Source organism: Vipera ursinii (genome assembly GCF_947247035.1).
Source record: "Vipera ursinii genome assembly, chromosome: 4".
In the NCBI taxonomy this organism is placed as follows: Eukaryota; Metazoa; Chordata; class Lepidosauria; order Squamata; family Viperidae; genus Vipera; species Vipera ursinii.
Window position 1 is genome coordinate 892,640 of NC_139514.1, and position 18,116 is coordinate 910,755.

General features: G+C 55.9%; 1 protein-coding gene across 4 annotated transcripts; it reads left to right on the forward strand.

Annotated features, from left to right (window-relative positions):
* Positions 1-1,580: 1,580 nt before the first annotated feature.
* On the forward strand, positions 1,581-17,827 carry RNF121 (ring finger protein 121). Of its 4 annotated transcripts, XR_014492412.1 has the most exons (10): positions 6,947-7,215; positions 7,332-7,504; positions 9,189-9,330; positions 10,352-10,506; positions 12,726-12,833; positions 13,396-13,516; positions 14,071-14,204; positions 16,510-16,611; positions 17,104-17,333; positions 17,418-17,541. XR_014492412.1 is itself a non-coding variant. In XM_083361783.1 (9 exons), exons 1-9 carry the CDS (start codon positions 1,606-1,608, stop codon positions 17,605-17,607), a joined length of 978 nt encoding a protein of 325 aa, XP_083217909.1. In that variant the 5' UTR covers positions 1,581-1,605; the 3' UTR covers positions 17,608-17,827. The 4 variants fall into 4 exon arrangements, 3 of the variants coding, with proteins under 3 accessions (XP_083217909.1, XP_083217907.1, XP_083217908.1); XM_083361783.1 differs by lacking the exons at positions 6,947-7,215; positions 17,104-17,333 and adding an exon at positions 1,581-1,662 and having other exon boundaries at positions 7,467-7,504; positions 17,487-17,827; XM_083361781.1 differs by lacking the exon at positions 17,104-17,333 and having other exon boundaries at positions 17,487-17,827.
* The last annotated feature ends 289 nt before the right edge of the window (positions 17,828-18,116 follow it).

Genomic DNA, 18,116 nt, shown 5'->3' on the forward strand with positions numbered 1-18,116 from the left:
AATAAAGTCCTAAGGTCATTTGACGTTCACCAAGAGACAAGCCAGGTACCAATTAGTGCTAACGAGCTTTCTCCCATCAGAAGACAAACTGCGGACATCCCACGTCCTCTCTTGACCCTGGGGAGCAAAATCAGTTCTGATCTTTTCCGTTTAGGAATGTCAGAAGCTCATCAAGCGATGCACGTAGGAGGAAGAGTTGTCTACATCCCCCTGTGCAGTGCTTTGACAAACCCATAACCTCATTTTAAGAGAAAAATAAATCCAATTGAAATGCAAAACAGCCATGTTAGTTAGCAAGATTAACCACGCAGGGAGTCCTCAATTTACAGCAGCTCGTTTAGTGACCGTTCAAAGTTACAACAGCACTGGGGAAAAAAGCGAGTTATGACCTCTTTTCGGCCCTATGACCATCGCAGCATCCCCACGGTCACGTGATCCAACTTGCTCGGCAACTGACTCGTAGTTATGATGGTTGCTGGGTCACGTGATCCCCTTTTGCGCCCATTTGCCAAGCAAAGATCAGGGGTCTTCAAACTTGGCCCTTTCGTGACTGGTGGGCTTCTGGGAGTTGGAGTCCACCGGTCATCAGAGGGCCAAGTCTGTAGATCCCTGAGCAAAGTCAGTGGGGAAGCCAGGTTCGTTTAACAACTGCAGTGGTTCGCTTAGCAACTCTGGCAAGACAGGTCGTAAAGGAGGGCAAGCTTCACTTAACAACAGTCTCGCTGAGCAACAAGAGATTTGGGGCTCAGTTGCGGTCGTAGGTCGAGGACTACCTGAACTACAAAGCCCATGAACTCTTCATTACAGGCAGTCCTCGACTTGCGGCCATTCATTCAGCCGCCGGCCCCAAGAAAAGGGCGAGGAGCCCCCCTTCCCCCCCCCCCCGATTTCCCCCTAAAGGGCGGCCGGGGGGATTCCCGTTCAGCGCTACGAGGCTCCCATGCTCCTCGGAGCAGACGCGTGTCGGGCTCGGCCGCATCCCGACGACCGAGCCGCTCGCCCGAGGCCTCCCCGCCCCGGAGGGCCCCCGGACCGGAGGCCGCGTCACCTGCGAGGAGAACGAGACCACGCAGCGGATCTTCAACGGCGCCATCGGACTACAACGCCCATCGCCCCCGGCCGCGGCTTCGCTTTTCCCGCCAACCCCGACCTGACCCCTCCCCCCCCGCTCCGGATAGGCCGACGCTCCGCTCGCCCTCTGACGTCATCGGCCTCCAGCCGGACCCGTCCGCCAATAGATCAGCCCCGGCCGAGGCCGCGGGGAATGCCGGGAGGCGTAGTTCTCTCCACTCGGCCCGGGGAGCGTCTCCCAATACCTCTTCCCTGGAAGCGGCGTCGAAAGCCGCCGCTCCCTTCGGAGCCCTCATCCTCCGAGCCGCGGCGTCTTTTGCGGGAAGCGCCCCTCAGAGCCCGCTCCGCGGACCCGCCTCCCCCGGGCCTTCGCAATGGTTCCGTCCGAAGGGGAATGCGGCACTTGCTCGACGCTCCCTGGCCGCCGCCCGCCCTCCGCCGCCGCCTCCGAAGGCCGCCATTGGCCGAGCGGGAGCCGAGGGCGGTGATTGGCGGACGTCGGCGGAAGCGAGCTGGCGGCGAGGCGGGGGCAAGATGGCGGTGGTGGAAGTGGAGGTGGTGGGGGCGCCGCTGGAGCCCGGCGCCGAGGAGGTGAGTGGCCGGCGGGGCTCGGCCGGGGAGGCGGGAAAGAGGGCCGGTCCCCTTCCCCAACAGCCCTGCAAGGCGGGCCTCCCGCCCAGCCCGGCCGCCTGCCAGCTTGCCTAGAGCCTCCAGCGCCAGGGAGAGTCTACCCGAGCCAGCAAACGAGCCGCTCCGGGTGGCTTTCTCCGGAGGAGACCCCGCCCCCCGGTATCTAGGACCAAGCACCCCTGGAAAAAACCCCTTGGGGGGGGTCTCTTGAGCGAGTCGTCCTCCCTGATGGCGGGTCCGAATGGGGACTTAGCCGGGCTCTCGTGGCGGGGAGTCCCGCCGTCCCTGCCCATGCGGGGTCCAGCTTGAGAAACGCTGTGATGCTATGATGCTCACCGCGCGATCCCGTCCGTCGGCGGCCCTTCCTTCGCTCCCAGGTGTGGATTCATTTCCCAGCCTGACCTGGAGCTGCGACTCAGGCAGGAGTTCAACCGGGGAAAGATGCTCCTCCCGCCTGACTTCTCCCTTCTCCCTTCTCCGGCCGCCGAGAATCACCTGTCGGGGCATAAATTGAACCCTAAATTTAAAAAATTTGAAACTTTGCCCTGGAGCGTTGATGGAGGGTGACGTTTAAACCCCGCTGGTTTAAAAGAGGCAGTGGGGATGATGGACATTGAGCAGGTCTTGTGTTTGTGTGTGTGTGTGTGTGTGTGTGTGTGTGTGTATCGGCCATGCTCTTTGACGTACGACCACAATTAAGCTCAGACTTTCTATTGCTAAGCGAGAGTTTTGCCTCCTTTTATCCCTTCTACGGTTGTTAAGTGAATCACTGCAGCGGTTAAGTTAGTTACCCTGTCGCTAAGTGAAGCTGGCTTCCCCCATTGACTTTGCTTGTCGGAAGGTCTTAATTTTGTCGTGAGTTACACAGCGACAGTAAAGATATTCGGTTCTAAGGTGGCAAAAGGTGACTCCGGGATGCCGCAACCGTCATAAATATGAGTCGGTTGCCCGGCTTCTGAATTTTGATCGCGTGGCCTCAGGGATGCTGCAGTGGTCACAAGTGTGAAAAATGGTTCTGAGGAGTCACGTTTTGCAGTGATGCAAAATATGAAATAATAAAAACATAACACGCGAGAGTGTTCTAGGCCATCCCAGAAAGTTATATCGGTGGTCTCACCTGTCCCAAGAAGCCAGTCAAATCCTCCAAAAAACAGGCGGTCCTCGGCGTAGGACCACGATCGAGACTAGAATTTCCGTTGCTAAGCGAGGCGGTCGTTAAGCAGCTCCTGCTTCCTTTGGTTGTCGGAAGGCGACCTGGAAGACGGCCAACGGTCGTCGCATGACTCTGGGCCGCTGCAGCTGTCATAAATACATGCCGTTTGCCAAGGCGCCCAGATTTTGCACGCATGACTTATGGATGCTGTGACAGTCATAAGCGTGAGGACCAGTTGTTGGTCACTTTCACAGTGACGTCGTGAGTTTGAACAGTTGCTAAATGAACTGCTTTAAGTCGAGGACAGCTTGCTGCAGGGTTGTAAGGCACAATTAGCTATACTGATTATATATGTATGTGTTTATTAAGCTTGCAATCTGCCCATCTTGCCCAGGGCTAGGCAACCTTGACTCTTTTATGACTGGTGGACTTCAGCTCCCAGAATTCCTCAGCCAGCCACGCTGAGGGGAAAGGGAGAGGTTTCCTAGCTGAGCCATGCCGGCTCAGGAATTCTGGGAGTTGAAGTCCACCAGTGATGAAGGGGCCAAAGTTCCCCCATGCTGGCTGAGGAATTCTGGGAGTTGAAGTCCACCAGAAGAGCCAAGGTTGCCTACCCCTGAATTCTTGCCTAATTAGGGAGAGGAAGGAAGCGATGGAAGGTGAGGTTAGATGGGTGAAATAATAATAGGAGTACAGGGGTCCTGCTATAGGGGGGGAGAGGGGTGAACTCTGACAACTTTATGACCTGTGGATTTCAACTCCCAGAATTCCTGAGCCAGCCATGATAGCATTTTCCAATACTTGAAGGGCTGTCACAGGGAGGATTTATTCTCCAAAGCGCCTGAAGAACAAGAAGCAAGGGATGGAAACCGACCAAGGAGAGAAGCAACCCGGAACTAAGGAGAACAATTAACAGTGAGGACAATTAACCAGTGGAACAGCTTTTCTCCAGAATTTGTGAGTGCTCCATCGCTGGAGGTTTTCAGGAAGAGACTGGACAGCCACTTGTTTGAAATGGTGTACAGTCTTCTGCTTTGAGTAGGGGGTTGGGCTAGAAGACCTCCAGGGTCCCTTCCAGCCCTGGAATGGAATAGAATCTTGGAGGTCTTGTAGTCCAGCCCCCAGCTCAAGCAGGACCACCTTCACCATCTCAGACATGTGGCTGTCCAGTCTCTTCTTAAAAGCCTCCAGGGATGGAGCACCCACAACTTCTGGTGGCAGGCTGTTCCACTGGTTAATTGTCCTCACTGTCAGGAAGTTTCTCCCTATGTTCTGGGTTCCAAACACCTGTGGAAACTCTTGGTCTGTTAAGTGGAGAAAAGGTTGAAAGCCAGTTGTTGTGTGGCAATGATTGTGAGGGCTCTTTCTGGCCCCTCATCCTATCTCGAGGAGGAAGAGGAAACCAAAACCTCCTCAGCCAATGGCTCAGGTGTGCTTTACACACCTTTGCAATCTTCTAAAGGATGACTCACCTGCATTTACTAGCGCTTCTCGCAGGGGTGTCAAGCTCGCAAGGTCACGTGACATGTCGCAACGTATCGGGACTTTTTATCCATTGCCAGCAACGGGGTGGGTGCAGTTTCGGCATGACGCATCCGGCCCCCGGGGCCAGCAGCTTGACACCCCTGTGTTAGCGGGTGCCGGTGAAATCCTCACTTAGCAACTGCAGTCCCCTTGGAGATGCAAAACAGTTTCTTTCTAGTAGAATTATAGAACGACACCCTTGTAAGAGGGACCTTGGAGGTCCTCTAGTCCAACCCCTTGATCAAGCAGAAGAGCCTCTACCATTTCAGACAAACGGCTGTCCAATCCCTTCTTAAAAGCCTCCGGTGATAGCAAAGGGTGTTTTGATTCACTGGGTCACAGGCAAAACAAGAGTTGATTAGCTTTTGTGAATAAAACAAAATGGGGATTGAAGCTTGATTTGTGACTCCGCGCCGCACGGAAGATGTTCTCGCTGGTTCTTCATGTGCTGGCAACAACCTTTGCACTGTGCCTCACCAGCTGTTTGGAAGGACTGAGCAAGTGTAGTGGGGCTTATCTCTGAGTAGGTTACGCTGGAGGTCACAGGTGCTCGTGGTGCCTTTCCTCCGGGAAAGCCTTGCACCGCCAAGGATATTTCTGCAAGGATTTTTTCCCCCCAGTTTGAACTGGAGACCTGTTAACAAACTGGCTTCTCTGAGGCGCTTGGTGCTCTCTGAGCTGGGTGGTTTTCTTGCAGATACTTCATTACTCAGCTAGGGAAGATCCTCAGTGCTAGAACGGGGGGGGGGGGGTTGCAGAGAGAGGAGGAGGAGGAGAATTTGGGGGGCGGTCTTTGATGCCCCCTGCTCTTGGTTGTTTTCTGCAGAGGTCTCATTACCCAACTAAGGAACATCCCCAGCACTGAGGAGGTGAGCTAGTTCAGGGGTGGGCAGCCTGGGCTCTTTTAGGACTCGTGGACTTCAACTCCCAGAATTCCTGAGCCAGCCACGCTGAGGGGAAAGGGAGAGGTTTCCAAGCTGAGCCATGCTGGCTGAGGAATTCTGGGAGTTGAAGTCCACGAATCATGAAGGGGCCATAGTTCCCCCATGCCGGCTCAGGAATTCTGGGAGTTGAAGTCCACGAGCCATGAAGGGGCCATATTTCCCCCATGCTGGCTGAGGAATTCTGGGAGTTGAAGTCCACGAGTCATGAAGGGACCATAGTTCAACCCCTGCTGGCTCAGGAATTCTGGGAGTTGAAGTCCACGAGCCATGAAGGGGCCATATTTCCCTCATGCTGGCTCAGGAATTCTGGGAGTTGAAGTCCACGAGTCATGAAGGGGCCATAGTTCCCCCATGCTGGCTGAGGAATTCTGGGAGTTGAAGTCCACGAGTCATGAAGGGGCCATAGTTCAACCCCTGCTGGCTCAGGAATTCTGGGAGTTGAAGTCCACGAGCCATGAAGGGGCCATATTTCCCTCATGCTGGCTCAGGAATTCTGGGAGTTGAAGTCCACGAGTCATGAAGGGGCCATAGTTCCCCCATGCTGGCTGAGGAATTCTGGGAGTTGAAGTCCACTAGTCATGAAGGGGCCAAAGTTCCCCCATGCTGGCTGAGGAATTCTGGGAGTTGAAGTCAACAAATCATGAAGGGGCCATAGTTCCCCCATGCCGGCTCAGGAATTCTGGGAGTTGAAGTCCACGAGTCACGAAGGGGCCATAGTTCCCCCATGCCGGCTCAGGAATTCTGGGAGTTGAAGTCCACGAATCATGAAGGGGCCATAGTTCCCCCATGCTGGCTCAGGAATTCTGGGAGTTGAAGTCCACGAGTCACGAAGGGGCCGCAGTTCCCCCATGCTGGCTCAGTAATTCTGGGAGTTGAAGTCCACCAGTCATAAAAGAGCCCAGGTTGCCTACCCCTGATCTAGTTGGATCATGAAACTTCCACAAGAAAACCACCAAGTTCAGAGAGCACCAAGAACTCCACCTTCTCCTCGCCACAAAGCCCTCTCCCTTCTAGCACTGATGAGGTTATCTAGTTGGGTCATGAAACGTCTGCAAGAAAACCAGCCAGCTCCGCGAGAGCATTCACGGAACTCAGTTTGTTACCCCAGTTCAAACTGGGGGGGAAATAATTATATGCTCCTGGAGACACGAGGGCTTCCCACAATTCCACCACAGATAAAAATATTCCCCTCTGCCCATAATCTTATCTTCTCTGCCCCAAAGAATTTACTGCCCCCTTTTCAATCCAGCCTCCCCCTGTGTCACACCTCTCTACGTGACACTTGTGTGTTTTTGTTAGCAGTCACATATTGCGGGGTGGGGAGGAAGCGTTTTGCTCCCGCACTCCTCAAGGCAGAGAAACGTGTGGGCTGCCCTGACAGGTTTCCTAAAAGGTGTCGTTGTGTTAAAAAGGAGTCCATTTATTCCAGAGGTTAACCGTTGGCCCTTCACAATATTGGAGACAGGAAAGGTCATTCTGTCCATCATCCTGGCCATCTGCCTGCTGGCCATCTGCTCAGCAGTTCCAGATGTGTGCTAGGATAGTTGTCAGCTGCCCTCGCCCACCTGTGGGGCAGCCCTCACCCTCTTCCAAGCCGGTAAGCATCAGCGTTGGCCTTGGAGTGAAACGCTGACCGGCCGCCTTCAGAGGAGAGAGGAGGGGGGGGGTCCTCCCAGGGTCTCCTGACTTGCCCTGCGCTGGACGTGCTCTCAAGGGGGGCAGAAAGAAACGTCCGGTGGCGCTCGGCAGAAGGAGAGCTGGCCGGTGCCACGTCACAATGCGGGTGGAATGTCTGCCCTTGGGAAGTTCTCCGAGGGGTTTGAAGATTGCTCGGCACTCGACTCGGAGGAGAGCCACAGCGTGTCCTGAGTGGCTGTGATGGCCACCTTGCAGGTAGAAAGGGGTGGGGGCCTTCACAGCTCTCCTAAGATCCACAGCACCCCATTAAGCCACCCCACGGCGGCTCTGGGCATATCTGATTGTGTGAATATATCCCTGGTTGTTTGTAGCGCTTCTCCGCTTCTGGATGCCGGTGGGCGCAAAAGGGGGTTTGGAGAGCCCCTCTGCTTGAGGCCGCGGGACCTCCCCCCCCCGGCCCGAGGCGTCCCTTGGCTGCAGCCGCTCTCCTCTCTCGTTCTCTGCAGATTGACCTGTCACACCTGGACCCAGATGAGAGATGGAGGTGAGTGCAAGGCTGCCTTGAGGACACCCCTCTGTGCTGGGCGGCTTCCACCCGTGGGGAAGCAGGAGGCGAGCGACCTTATCGTGCAAGGCCCACCTCCAGCTGATAGGTTTACTCACGGGGCTGGATAGATGGCCTTGTGGGTGCCCCCACCCTGTGCTGGGGCCACTCAGCTTGTGATTCTTGGGCCTTCCACTCCCTGCTTTCTGGACTCAAGGAAGATTGGCCAATGTCGTTTGCTTCCCAGAGTGCCTTCCTTCCTTCCTCCCTCCCTCCCTCCCTCCCCCCATCCAGACTCAACAGCTGGCAGGGAAGGGGTGCTACTGGCTTTCCCCGTTTGTCTCTTTATTCCTTTAAAATCAGACCCTTTTCCCATGACGGCCATCCTGTGCCAAAACCCAGAAAGACCATAACACTCCAATTTTATGTCCCCGTCCCCCCCCCCCCAAAAAAATACCAAGCTTTAGCCTCCCGGAAGCCGGCACCCACCATGATGAAAAACCACGATGATGCAGAAGAACCCACCATGTCTTCATCAAGACCATTTCCTGCCTTTCTGCATCACGTTAAACTAGGTTAAAGTCAAGGTGGAGAGCGAGAGCTCCGTCAGGCGCCCTTCTGCGTGTAAAGATTTAATTAACTTAATTTATTTAGATTTATATACCGCCCTTTCCAAAGGACTCAGGGCGGTTAAAGATGTTTATGATTGCAATGAGAAGTTGGCACGGCTGAGAAAGGGCGGCTTTAGATGATCACGGAGGCTGGGGCGAAATCCCCCAGGGGAGCCCCCCTCCCCCAATGGGTGAGGCTGGGGGTGGGTCTGGATCTCCTCAGGCCGGCCCTTTCCGTGCTCAGCCCCAGCCCAGGTTGTGCCACGTCTTGACCTCTTGCCACCTTTCATAATAACCGGACTCTGGGCTTCCCTGAACAAACATGCGGGTAAAATTAAGCTAGAGGTGACACCTGGTGCTCTAGTCCCAACCATGGCCCCTTTAAGATGGGGTGGACTTCAACTCCCAGAATTCCCCAGCCGGCTTGAGAAGATGGGAAGTCAGCATATCTTGGTCCAAAGAGCCTTAGGGAACCAGCTGCCTTCCTTCCTTCCTTCCTTCCTTCCTTCCTTCCTTCCTTCCTTCCTTCCTTCCTTCCTTTCCTTCCTTCCTTCCTTTGTCTGTCTTCCTTCCTTCCTTCTTTCTTTCTTTCTTTCTTTCTTTCTTTCTTTTCTTTCTTTTCTTTCTTTCTTTTTCTTTCTTTCTCTCTTTCTTTCTCTCTTTCTTTCTTTTTCTTCCTTCCTTTCTTCCTTCCTTTCTTTCTTTCTTTCTTTCTTTTTCTTTCTTTCTTTCTTTCTTTTTTCTTTCTTTCTTTTTCTTTCTTTCTTTCTCTTTCTTTCTTTCTCTTTCTTTTTCTTCCTTCCTTCCTTCCTTCCTTTCTTTCTTTCTTTCTTTCTTTCTTTCTTTCTTTTTTTCTTTCTTTCTTTCTTTCTTTCTTTCTTTCTTTCTTTCTTTCTTCCTTTCCTTTCCTTTCCTTTCCTTTCCTTTCCTTTCCTTTCCTTTCCTTTCCTTTTTTTTCCTTTTTCTTTCGTCCTCTCTCTCTCTGTCTCTCTCTGGTTGGCAATATAATCGAGATGTAAAGAGTGTATCTGAACAGCTGTGCGAGAGGCTGACCTGCCCGGCTCTCCTTTCAGGATCGAGCACGCCCGGATGCACGCCAAGCACCGGGGCCACGAGGCCATGCACGCCGAGATGGTGCTCATCTTGATTGCCACCTTGGTCGTCGCCCAGCTGCTCCTGGTGCAGTGGAAACAGAGGCACCCTCGCTCCTACAACGTAAGGCGGCTCCTTCGGGCTCCCAGTCAAGGAGAACCTCTGTCGCTCGGGGGGGAAATGAGGGGCCCTTGGGGGTCTCGGGCAGCCCGGTGGTTTTCCTGCAGACGTTTCATGGCCCAACTAGGGAACCTCATCAGGGCTAGAAGGGGGGGGGGGAGGAAGAGGAGGTGGAGGAAGGAGGAAAAGGACTGTGGGGTCCTTGGTGCTCTCTGAGCTGGGTGATTGTCTTGCAGATGTTTCATGGCCCAACTAGGGAACCTCATCAGTGCTAGAAGGGAGGGATGTGTGAGGAGGAGGAGGGGGGGAGGAAGGAAGGAAGGAAGGAAGGAAGGAAGGAAGGAAGGAAGGAAGGAAGGAAGGAAGGAAGGAAGGAAGGACTGTGGGGTCCTTGGTGCTCTCTGAGCTTGTTAGGTTTCTTGCAGACGTTTCATGACCCAACTAGGGAACACCATCAGTGCTAGAAGGGAGGGGGAGTGTCTCTGCAAGCAAGCTATCTGAATATAAAGAGAGAACAAACCCCACTTCATTCTAGCACTGATAACGTTCCCTAGTTGGGTCATGAAACATCTGCAAGAAAACAAGCTCAGAGAGCAACAAGGACCCCACAAGCTCCTCCTCCTCCTCCTCCTCCTCCTCCTCCTCCTCCTCCTCCCTCCTCCTCCTCCTCCTCCTCCTCCGGCCTACAAGGAAAGCACCAAGGTCAGAGACCCCCGGGGACCCCACAGAGTGCCCTCTGCCCAGAATGCTTTCATTTGGACTCTTGCTGAATCAACCCCTGGCCTAAATAATAAGTGGCCCATCCAGTCTGAAAGGTGGTTTGATGCTGGCCTGTGATGCTTTGCCAGCTGCTTGGGAAGGGTTAAATTTCCAGCTCCTTTGCTGGAATTCCTTCAGGGTTGTCTGAAGGCGTCTGGGAAGCCGGGGATGGCGTTCGCACAGACGGGGATTCCCGCCCAGACGCAGCTCTCCGGGCGGATTTTGGGCTGCCCCCCCTCCCAAGCCCCCTCCCCTCTCGTTGCAGATGGTGACCCTCTTCCAGATGTGGGTCGTCCCCCTCTACTTCACAGTGAAGCTGCACTGGTGGCGGTTCCTGGGCATCTGGGTCGTCTTCTCAGCCATCACGGCTTTCGTCACCTTCCGAGCAACTCGGAAGCCCCTCGTCCAGACCACCCCCAGGTGAGCCAGCGGGAGGACCCTCGTCTCCTGCAGGGGGCGCTTTCCTCTGCGGGGCTCCTTGGTGCGGGCAGGTGTCCTCGGAGGCCGGTGAGGCCGGCGTCCTCCCCCAAAAGGGCCGGTGACGTCTGACCCTTCCACTTTGGGCCTGGGCTAAGTCAATCACCCTCCTTTGCTCACTGCTGAAGGCTGAACGTGCTAATGGGATGCAGGCAGTCCTCGGCTTATGGCCACAGTGGAGCCAAAAATTTCTGTTCTTAATCGGGACAGTCACGGGAACTTTGCCCCATCTTACGACCTTCCTTGCCACAGTTCTTAAGTGAATCACTGCAGTTGTTAAGTTATAAGTGACTCTGCCTTCCGCTTTGACTCTGCTTGTTAGAGGTCACAAAAAGGGGATCACGTGACCCGGGGGCGCTGCGACCGTCGTAAGCATGAACCCGTTACCACAGGGCCTGAATTTTGATCCTGTGACCCCGGGGAGGCTTCAGTGGTCGTAGCTGTGAAAAACGGTCATAAGTCCCTTTTCAGTGCCGTGGTAACTTAGAACGGTCACTAAACGAATTTTTGTAAGTCGAGAACTACCTCCGATTGTTAAATGTGCTAATGGAACAATGTGGACACGGTTTCCAAAAGGGCTAAAAGGGCGGAATTTACTCCTGCTGGTGTTGGAAAAGACGGGAGGGGCGCATTCTTCCGTCCGGTGGCTGCTCTCTCTCGTGGCCATCGGAAGCGTGGCCGGTTGGACAAAAACGGCCACACTGCAGGATCTCAGCAACTGGAGCCTTGTGGGTTTAAATCAGGGGTAGGCAACCTGGGCTCTTTTATGATTCGTGGACTTCAACTCCCAGAATTCCTGAGCCAGCATGGGGGAAACTATGGTCCCTTCATGACTGGTGGACTTCAACTCCCAGAATTCCTCAGCCAGCATGGAATCTATGGCCCCTTCGTAACTGCTGGACCTCAGCTCCCAGAATTCCTCAGCCAGCATAGGGTAAACTTTGGCCCCTTCGTGACTCGTGGACTTCAACTCCCAAAATTCCTCAGCCAGCATGGCTCAGCTTGGAAACTCTCCCTTTCCCCTCAGCGTGGCTGGCTCAGGAATTCTGGGAGTTGAAGTCCACGAGTCATAAAAGAGCCGAGGTTGCCTACCCGTGGTATAATGGAGCTAGTCCTCCAGTTACGAGCATTCAAAGTTACAACAGCCCTGAAGAGAGGGAATTACGGCCGGCCCTCGCTCGTACAAAATTGTTACAGCCTCCTCAGGGTCGTGGGAGCGTCCCCAATTTGGGCGCTTGGCAACTGGCGTGAATTTATGACCGGTGCATTGTCGTGGGGGCACGTGATCCCGCTTGGGACCTTCCCAGCCAGACCTCTGACAGCCCCAGCGGGGAAGCCATCGTGCCTTAGTGACCAGGTGATTCATTTTAACCAGGGCGAAAAAAGTTGATTGGGACGCTCGTGATTGTCTTGCTTACCAATGGAAAATCGGGCCCCTGTTGTGTTCCCAGCTTGAGGAACTCTCTCGCCAGGGAAACCCACAATGTTGGTTTATCTATTTCATCAGATTTGGAGACTTACTTAAGATCCTGAACTTTACACTGGGGATTACAGCTGGTTTTTGATGCCGTTCTGTAACTTCGGTGTCTACGGAAGAAAAAGGGGCAGTTTTCAGTTGGGATCCTGGTTTGTTTTTTGGCTGTCAAGGGGCAAATGGCGCGTATCCCTTTTCACGGGACGTTTATAGAGCTGTTTCGGGATACACTTGACTTGCGGGTGGTGCCCTGGCTTTCTTTCCAAGGGGAAAGCTTTAGCTGCCGTCGAAATAACGGTGCCCTTTTTGGCTGTAGAACAGCGATGGCGAACCTTTTGGAGACCGGGTGCCCAAACTGCAACCCAAAACCCACTTATGTATCGCTGGGTGCCGGGTGGGCGTGGCCCACTGGGTGGGCGTGGCTGTGGTGGTCGTGGAAGATTGGGTGGGTGTGGCCACCTCAATGTCGCTCGTGGGGAGGGACACCTGGGGGGGCAGCTGGTTGAAGAAGGACCGTTGCCACCTCCAAGGCATGGCGCGGGTGCCCACCGGGAGGGCTCTGAGTGCCGCCTCTGGCACCCGTGCCACGGGTTCCCCACGCTGCTGTAGCACTCCAGGGTGGCAGAAGCAGAAACGCATCCTGATGGCGGCCTCCGTCTCTCTTCTCTTTCTTCCTTCCTGCAACTAGATTGGTGTACAAGTGGTTTCTCCTAATATACAAAATCAGCTACGCCACAGGCATCGTGGGCTACATGGCTGTCATGTTCACACTCTTTGGACTTAATTTATTATTCAGGTGAGAAAAATCCATCTTTCTTTCTCTCTCACACACACACACACATACTTCAAATGTGTGGGGTTTTTCTGAGCTTGGGCTTTTTCTGGCAGACGTCTCCTTACCAAACTAGGTAATATCATCAGAGCTAGGAGGAGTGTGGTTTGCAGAGTGGAGGAGGAGGAGGACGGGAGGGGGGTCCTTGGTGCTCTCTGAGCCTGGTGGGTTTCTTGCAGACGTTTCATTACCAAACTAGATAGCCTCATCAGTGCTATGAGGGAGGAGGAGGAGGAGAGCGCTGCTCTCTCCGCTTACTGGTTTTCTTCCTAGATGCCTCGTTTCCAAACTAGGTAAACTCATCCGTGCTGGCACTAATTTAATAATTATAATTTGCACCACGAACAGTTGGGGGGGGCTGTCTAGAAGACCCCTGACCCTCATCAGCACATAGCCCCACAGACCCCCACAGATTCTTGTGGCCAAGGCAGGGCTTCTCGGAGTCCTGGGTTCGAAGCCTCTACAGCCCTGCCTTGAAAGCTGCCCAAAGGGTCCTAAAGCCCCTCTTCCCCCCACCCCCCGGCAGAATTAAACCAGAAGACGGCATGGATTTTGGGATCTCCCTCCTGTTCTACGGCCTCTACTACGGAGTCCTGGAGCGCGACTTTGCGGAAATGTGTGCGGATTACATGGCCTCCACCATCGGGGTAAGAGCCTCAAAGGGGGGGGCGTCTTTGGGCTGGGGTGCAGCTCCTGCAAGGGGGAGGGAGCACTGGGGAGGGGCCTTGGCCTTCCCTGCCCCTGGGGACCCTCCCTCCCCTTTGCTCTGCCTGCCTTTCCCCCAGCCACGGCTCCCCTCCTCCGCCCGCTGGCCCTGCCCTGGCCCTGCCAAAGTAAGGAAAAATGGAAGCAAGGAAAAAGAGAAGGAAGAGAAGGACTGGCTGGGGCATTCTGGGAGTTGAAGTCCACCCGGGGCCAAGCTGGAGAAACTGAGGAGTGCAGAGGGACTTTGGCCACTGGGTGGCGCTGTGGCTCTTTCCCCTTCTCCAAAGCCCGTCCTGGAGATTTGGGGGAGGGGGGCTCGGAGGGGCAGGGCACCCTCTGTGCCCACCACCTCGGAGGGGCTGAGGGAGGGTTCTCAGCCGTGGCTTATGGGACCCGCAGTCCCTCTCGTGCATTGGGGTGCTTCCCCGGGAGGGGGGGGGCTGGCTCCCCCAGGGCCTCTTGCAAATCAACCCCCTCCCCCTCCCCCCCGGGGCAGTTCTACAGCGCCTCCGGCATGCCCACCAAGCACCTGTCGGACAGCGTCTGCGCCGTCTGCGGGCAGCAGATCTTCGTGGACGTGAGCGAGGAGGGGATCATCGAGAACACCTACCGGCTCTCCTGCAACCACGTGTATCCTTCCGGGGGGGAGGGGCAGCTCTCGCGGGCTGTGGCTGTGTTTGCCCACACTCCTCCCCCATGCACGGCGCGTGCGCACACACACGGACCGCAGGGAGAGAGTCGGTCCGCTCTCCGGACTACAGGCGGTCCTCCTTTAGTGACCTTCGGCTCATTTAGTGACTTTTCAGAGTTACAGCAGGCGCTGGAAAAAAGCGACTCCGGACTGTTTTTCACAGCACACACACACACACACACACACACCCTCGGTCACGCGATCAAAACTGAGGCGTTTGTGCCAACTGACTCGTACTTACTTCAGTCGCAGTGTCCCTGGGAGGCTCATGCGATGCACTTTTGCGACCTGCTGATGCGCAAAGTCCCTGGGGGAAGCCAAACTGTGTGTGTGTGTGTGTGAGAGAGAGAGAGAGACTGACTGACTAATCTAACAACCACCCTGGACCGTTCAGCCTGCAGCCCCACGGCTGAGCTCCTGCCCCACAGCTCGGGGCTGAGCGTGGCCACCAGTGGGCCGTGCCGGAGAGACCCCTGTCTGTGGGGCGGGCTGCTTCAGAGTCTCCCGGTGGGTCCTCCAGGGCAGGCACGCCTGTGTGTGTATGTGTGTGTGTGTGCGTACACACGGCCTCCCCTCTGCCCCCGGGGCATGACCCAGTGCTTCCCCGGCTGAGCCTTCTGGGAACCCACCCCGCAGCCTGAAGGGGAAGCCACGGCCGTGACTCAGCCCCCTCCCGCAGGGGTTTCCTCTGACCTCGGGGCAGGGGGTGACTCCTGTGTATGTGTGTGTGTGTGTCAAAGGCAGGGTGACTCACCCGCCCCACCCCAGGTGGAAGAAAAACGTGAAAACAGCCCGGTTCCCAAGGAGGAGCCAGAGGGCGGGTGGTGCTCTACTTAATGGCCAGAGTCGGGCCCAGAATCTCTGCCGCTAAGCAAGGCAGTCATTGAGTGAGTTTTGCCCCAGTTTACGACTTTCTTCCCACAGCTGTTCATGAATTACGGCAGTTGTTAGTCCAGGTAGGACTCAAGTTACGACAACAGTTGAGCCCAAACTGTCGCTAAGTGAAACATTTGTTCAACGAGTTTTGCCCCACCGTTCTTAAGTGAATCACTGCAGTCCTTAAGTGAGTAACCCCTTTGTTAAGTGAATCCGGCTTCCCCCATTGGCTTTGCTGGTCAGAAGGTCGCAAAAGGGGATCGTGTGACACACCCACCGGGAGGAGGCTGCGACCGTCATAAACACGTCAGTTGCCAAGCGTCCGAATTTGGGTCAGGTTGCAACGGAGGCTGCAACGGTCGTAAGTGTCAAAAACGGTCCCAAGTCACCTTTTTCAGCGCTGTTGTGACTCGGAATGGTCACTAAGAGAAATGTTATAAGTCGAGGACTCCCTGCAGTGCCCCTTCCCGTACTCTGGGCCGGGCCTTTGAAAGCAGACGCTGGCCATCCCCAATTTGGGCTCCACACCTGGGCCGACCTGTAGCACCCAGGTGGCTGGAGAGTATGGGAGTTGTAGTCCCCAGCCTGACCTGTGAGGGGTGCAGTGAAGCGATGGGCTTGGGAGGAGGGGAGGGGAGGCCGAGGGTCCCCTCCCTGCCCTGGAAGCGCCCCCCCCGTGCCATTCGGGGCCAGGGCAGGGCCCTCTCCTCCCCACCCCCACCCCCAGTGCCCTTTGCCCTCACAGGCCCTGAAGGCACAGCCTGTGACTCACGGCAGAGCAGTCACCCCCCACGGGCACCTGGGAGCCAGCCCAGCTCACTTCCAGGATGCCTCTTCGGCCTCCTCCTCCTCCTCCTCCGGGGTCACATCTAAAGAGACACCCCGGAGATCCTGAGCTGGAGGGCGGCGTTTGGCTTTGGCTAAAATGGGCCCTCCCGGTTAGGATGCCTCCCCAGAGAGATGGGGAGAATGTTGGATGGGGCTCCAGCCTTCGTTCACTAAGCGTGGGGGTCCCGGGTGCTCTCTGAGCCGGGCGCTTTCCTTGCAGACGTTTCACGACTCAGCTAGGGAGGGTGGTCAGTGCTAGGAGGGAGGAGGAGGAGGAGGAGGAGGAGGAGGAAGGACTGTGGGTTCCTGGGTGCTCTCTGATGTTTCACGACTCAGCTAGGGAGGGTGGTCAGTGCTAACGATAAGGACGATAGCCCTGATGGCGTTCCCTACTTGGGTCATGAAACGTCTGCAAGGAAACTGCCCCCCCTCAGAGACCCCCGGGGACCCCCACAGCTCAGCCCTGAGCTGCAGTGTTCTTTTCCCGTCAACGTCCGGCCTCTGCCTGCCTCGCCTGCTCCTTGACCGGCTGCCCTCCAGCTTTCACGAGTTCTGCATCCGGGGCTGGTGCATTGTGGGCAAGAAACAGACCTGTCCGTACTGCAAGGAGAAGGTGGACCTCAAGCGGATGTTCAGCAATCCGTATCCTTCATCGCTCGCCATTATAACAGACACACACACACCCCTGAGGGCTGGACTAGATGCCCTCCGTGTGCCTCCCAACCCTTATTTTCTCCCTTGTCTTTGGGGGGCACTGAACGCATCTCCGTGCAAAGAGCTTCCGTGCAGGGCTGAGCCCGAATGCGCTCACGTTTTCTCACGGCCTTCCGGGGTCTGCGGTCCCTTTTCTCACCCGGGGTGGACAAATGACCAAAGTTGAAGGTTTAATTGCTCTGGCCCCGATGTGGGGCCTTGAGCCCTAGACCCAGAGGAGGGCATGCTGGGCTGTTGACCCCACCCTAGCCTCCTGGCTTCCCTTAACCCAGACCTGGGTCTTTGACACACACCCCCTCCCGTCCCTGGGCCACCCTACATAGATCGCTTTCATTTTGAAACCGGCTGCTTTTTTTTCCTTTCAATTTACATCCATGCCTATCACGTCCATAGCCCTGTCGATTCAGCCCTTCACAACAGCCCCACTTCCCCATGTGGCTCCTCGGGCAAAAGAAATTGCTTGCCCCACCTTAGAGAGGCGTAAACTGGCTTCAGAGACGCCGGAGAAGGTCTACATTCTGGCGGTTTGAGTCCCAGCACCGCGTGGCGGGGCCAGCTCCCGCTTACTTGCCTCAGCTCCTGCCAAGCTAGCACTTCCAAAGAAGTTAAGTGCAAGTAGATGAGTAGGTGCCCCTTTGGTGGTACGTAAGGTTGGCCACGTGACCGCGGAAATGTCTTTGGACAGCACCGGCTCAAGGGCCTCGAAAGGGACCGCCCCTAAAGTCGGCCACGAGTGACCGAGGGAAACCCACGGGGACTCCCCGGCCCTTTTATCTTTCCTTGGCCTTAACTCCGGCTGGCAGCTGGGAGAGGCCGCACGTGATGTACGGGCAGCTGCTGGACTGGCTGCGCTACCTGGTGGCCTGGCAGCCGGTCATCATTGGACTGGTGCAAGGGATTAACTATATCCTGGGCCTGGAGTAGCCCCCCCCCCGCTTCCTGCCCCAGAGCCAGAGCGCCCCTGGGGAGCCGGGGGGGCCGAGACGCACGGCCAAGGACGCCTCTGGAGCCCCAGGAGAAGCGTTCTCCACCACTTACCTCTCAGGACCCCGGCCTCGGGTCGGCTGCGCCCCAACCCCAGAGGGACGGACGGACGGACGCTGCGCTCGAGAAGCACCGCCGAGGCCGGCTTCTGCTGCGTGTAGGATGGAAAGGAGAAATCTTTTTTTTTTTTTAGCAAGAAAGAAAAGAATTATTTTAACAAGCCTACCTTTTTATTCCTGGATGTTTCCCTTCCCATCCGGAAGTGCCCCTGTGTGCCAGGCCTGGTGGCACCGCAGACCCCTCCCTCTCGGCCGCTTCTGGGTGGCCGGCCAGCTCAGGACACCCCCTCCCCCAGCGGAATGGAGGCCAGGCTGGACAGCCACCGTGGGGCAGAGGCCCCCGCCCTGTCTCAAGCTCCCCCAGCCCCATCGTCCCCAGCCTCTGATGCC

What these genes read in the sequence shown, in the direction of transcription:
- RNF121 (XM_083361781.1), top strand. An exon ending in ACATGGCCTCCACCATCGGG is followed by an intron (nt 13,517 to 14,070) that starts GTAAGAGCCTCA and finishes CCCCCGGGGCAG; the next exon opens with TTCTACAGCGCCTCCGGCAT. An exon ending in CGGCTCTCCTGCAACCACGT is followed by an intron (nt 14,205 to 16,509) that starts GTATCCTTCCGG and finishes GCTGCCCTCCAG; the next exon opens with CTTTCACGAGTTCTGCATCC.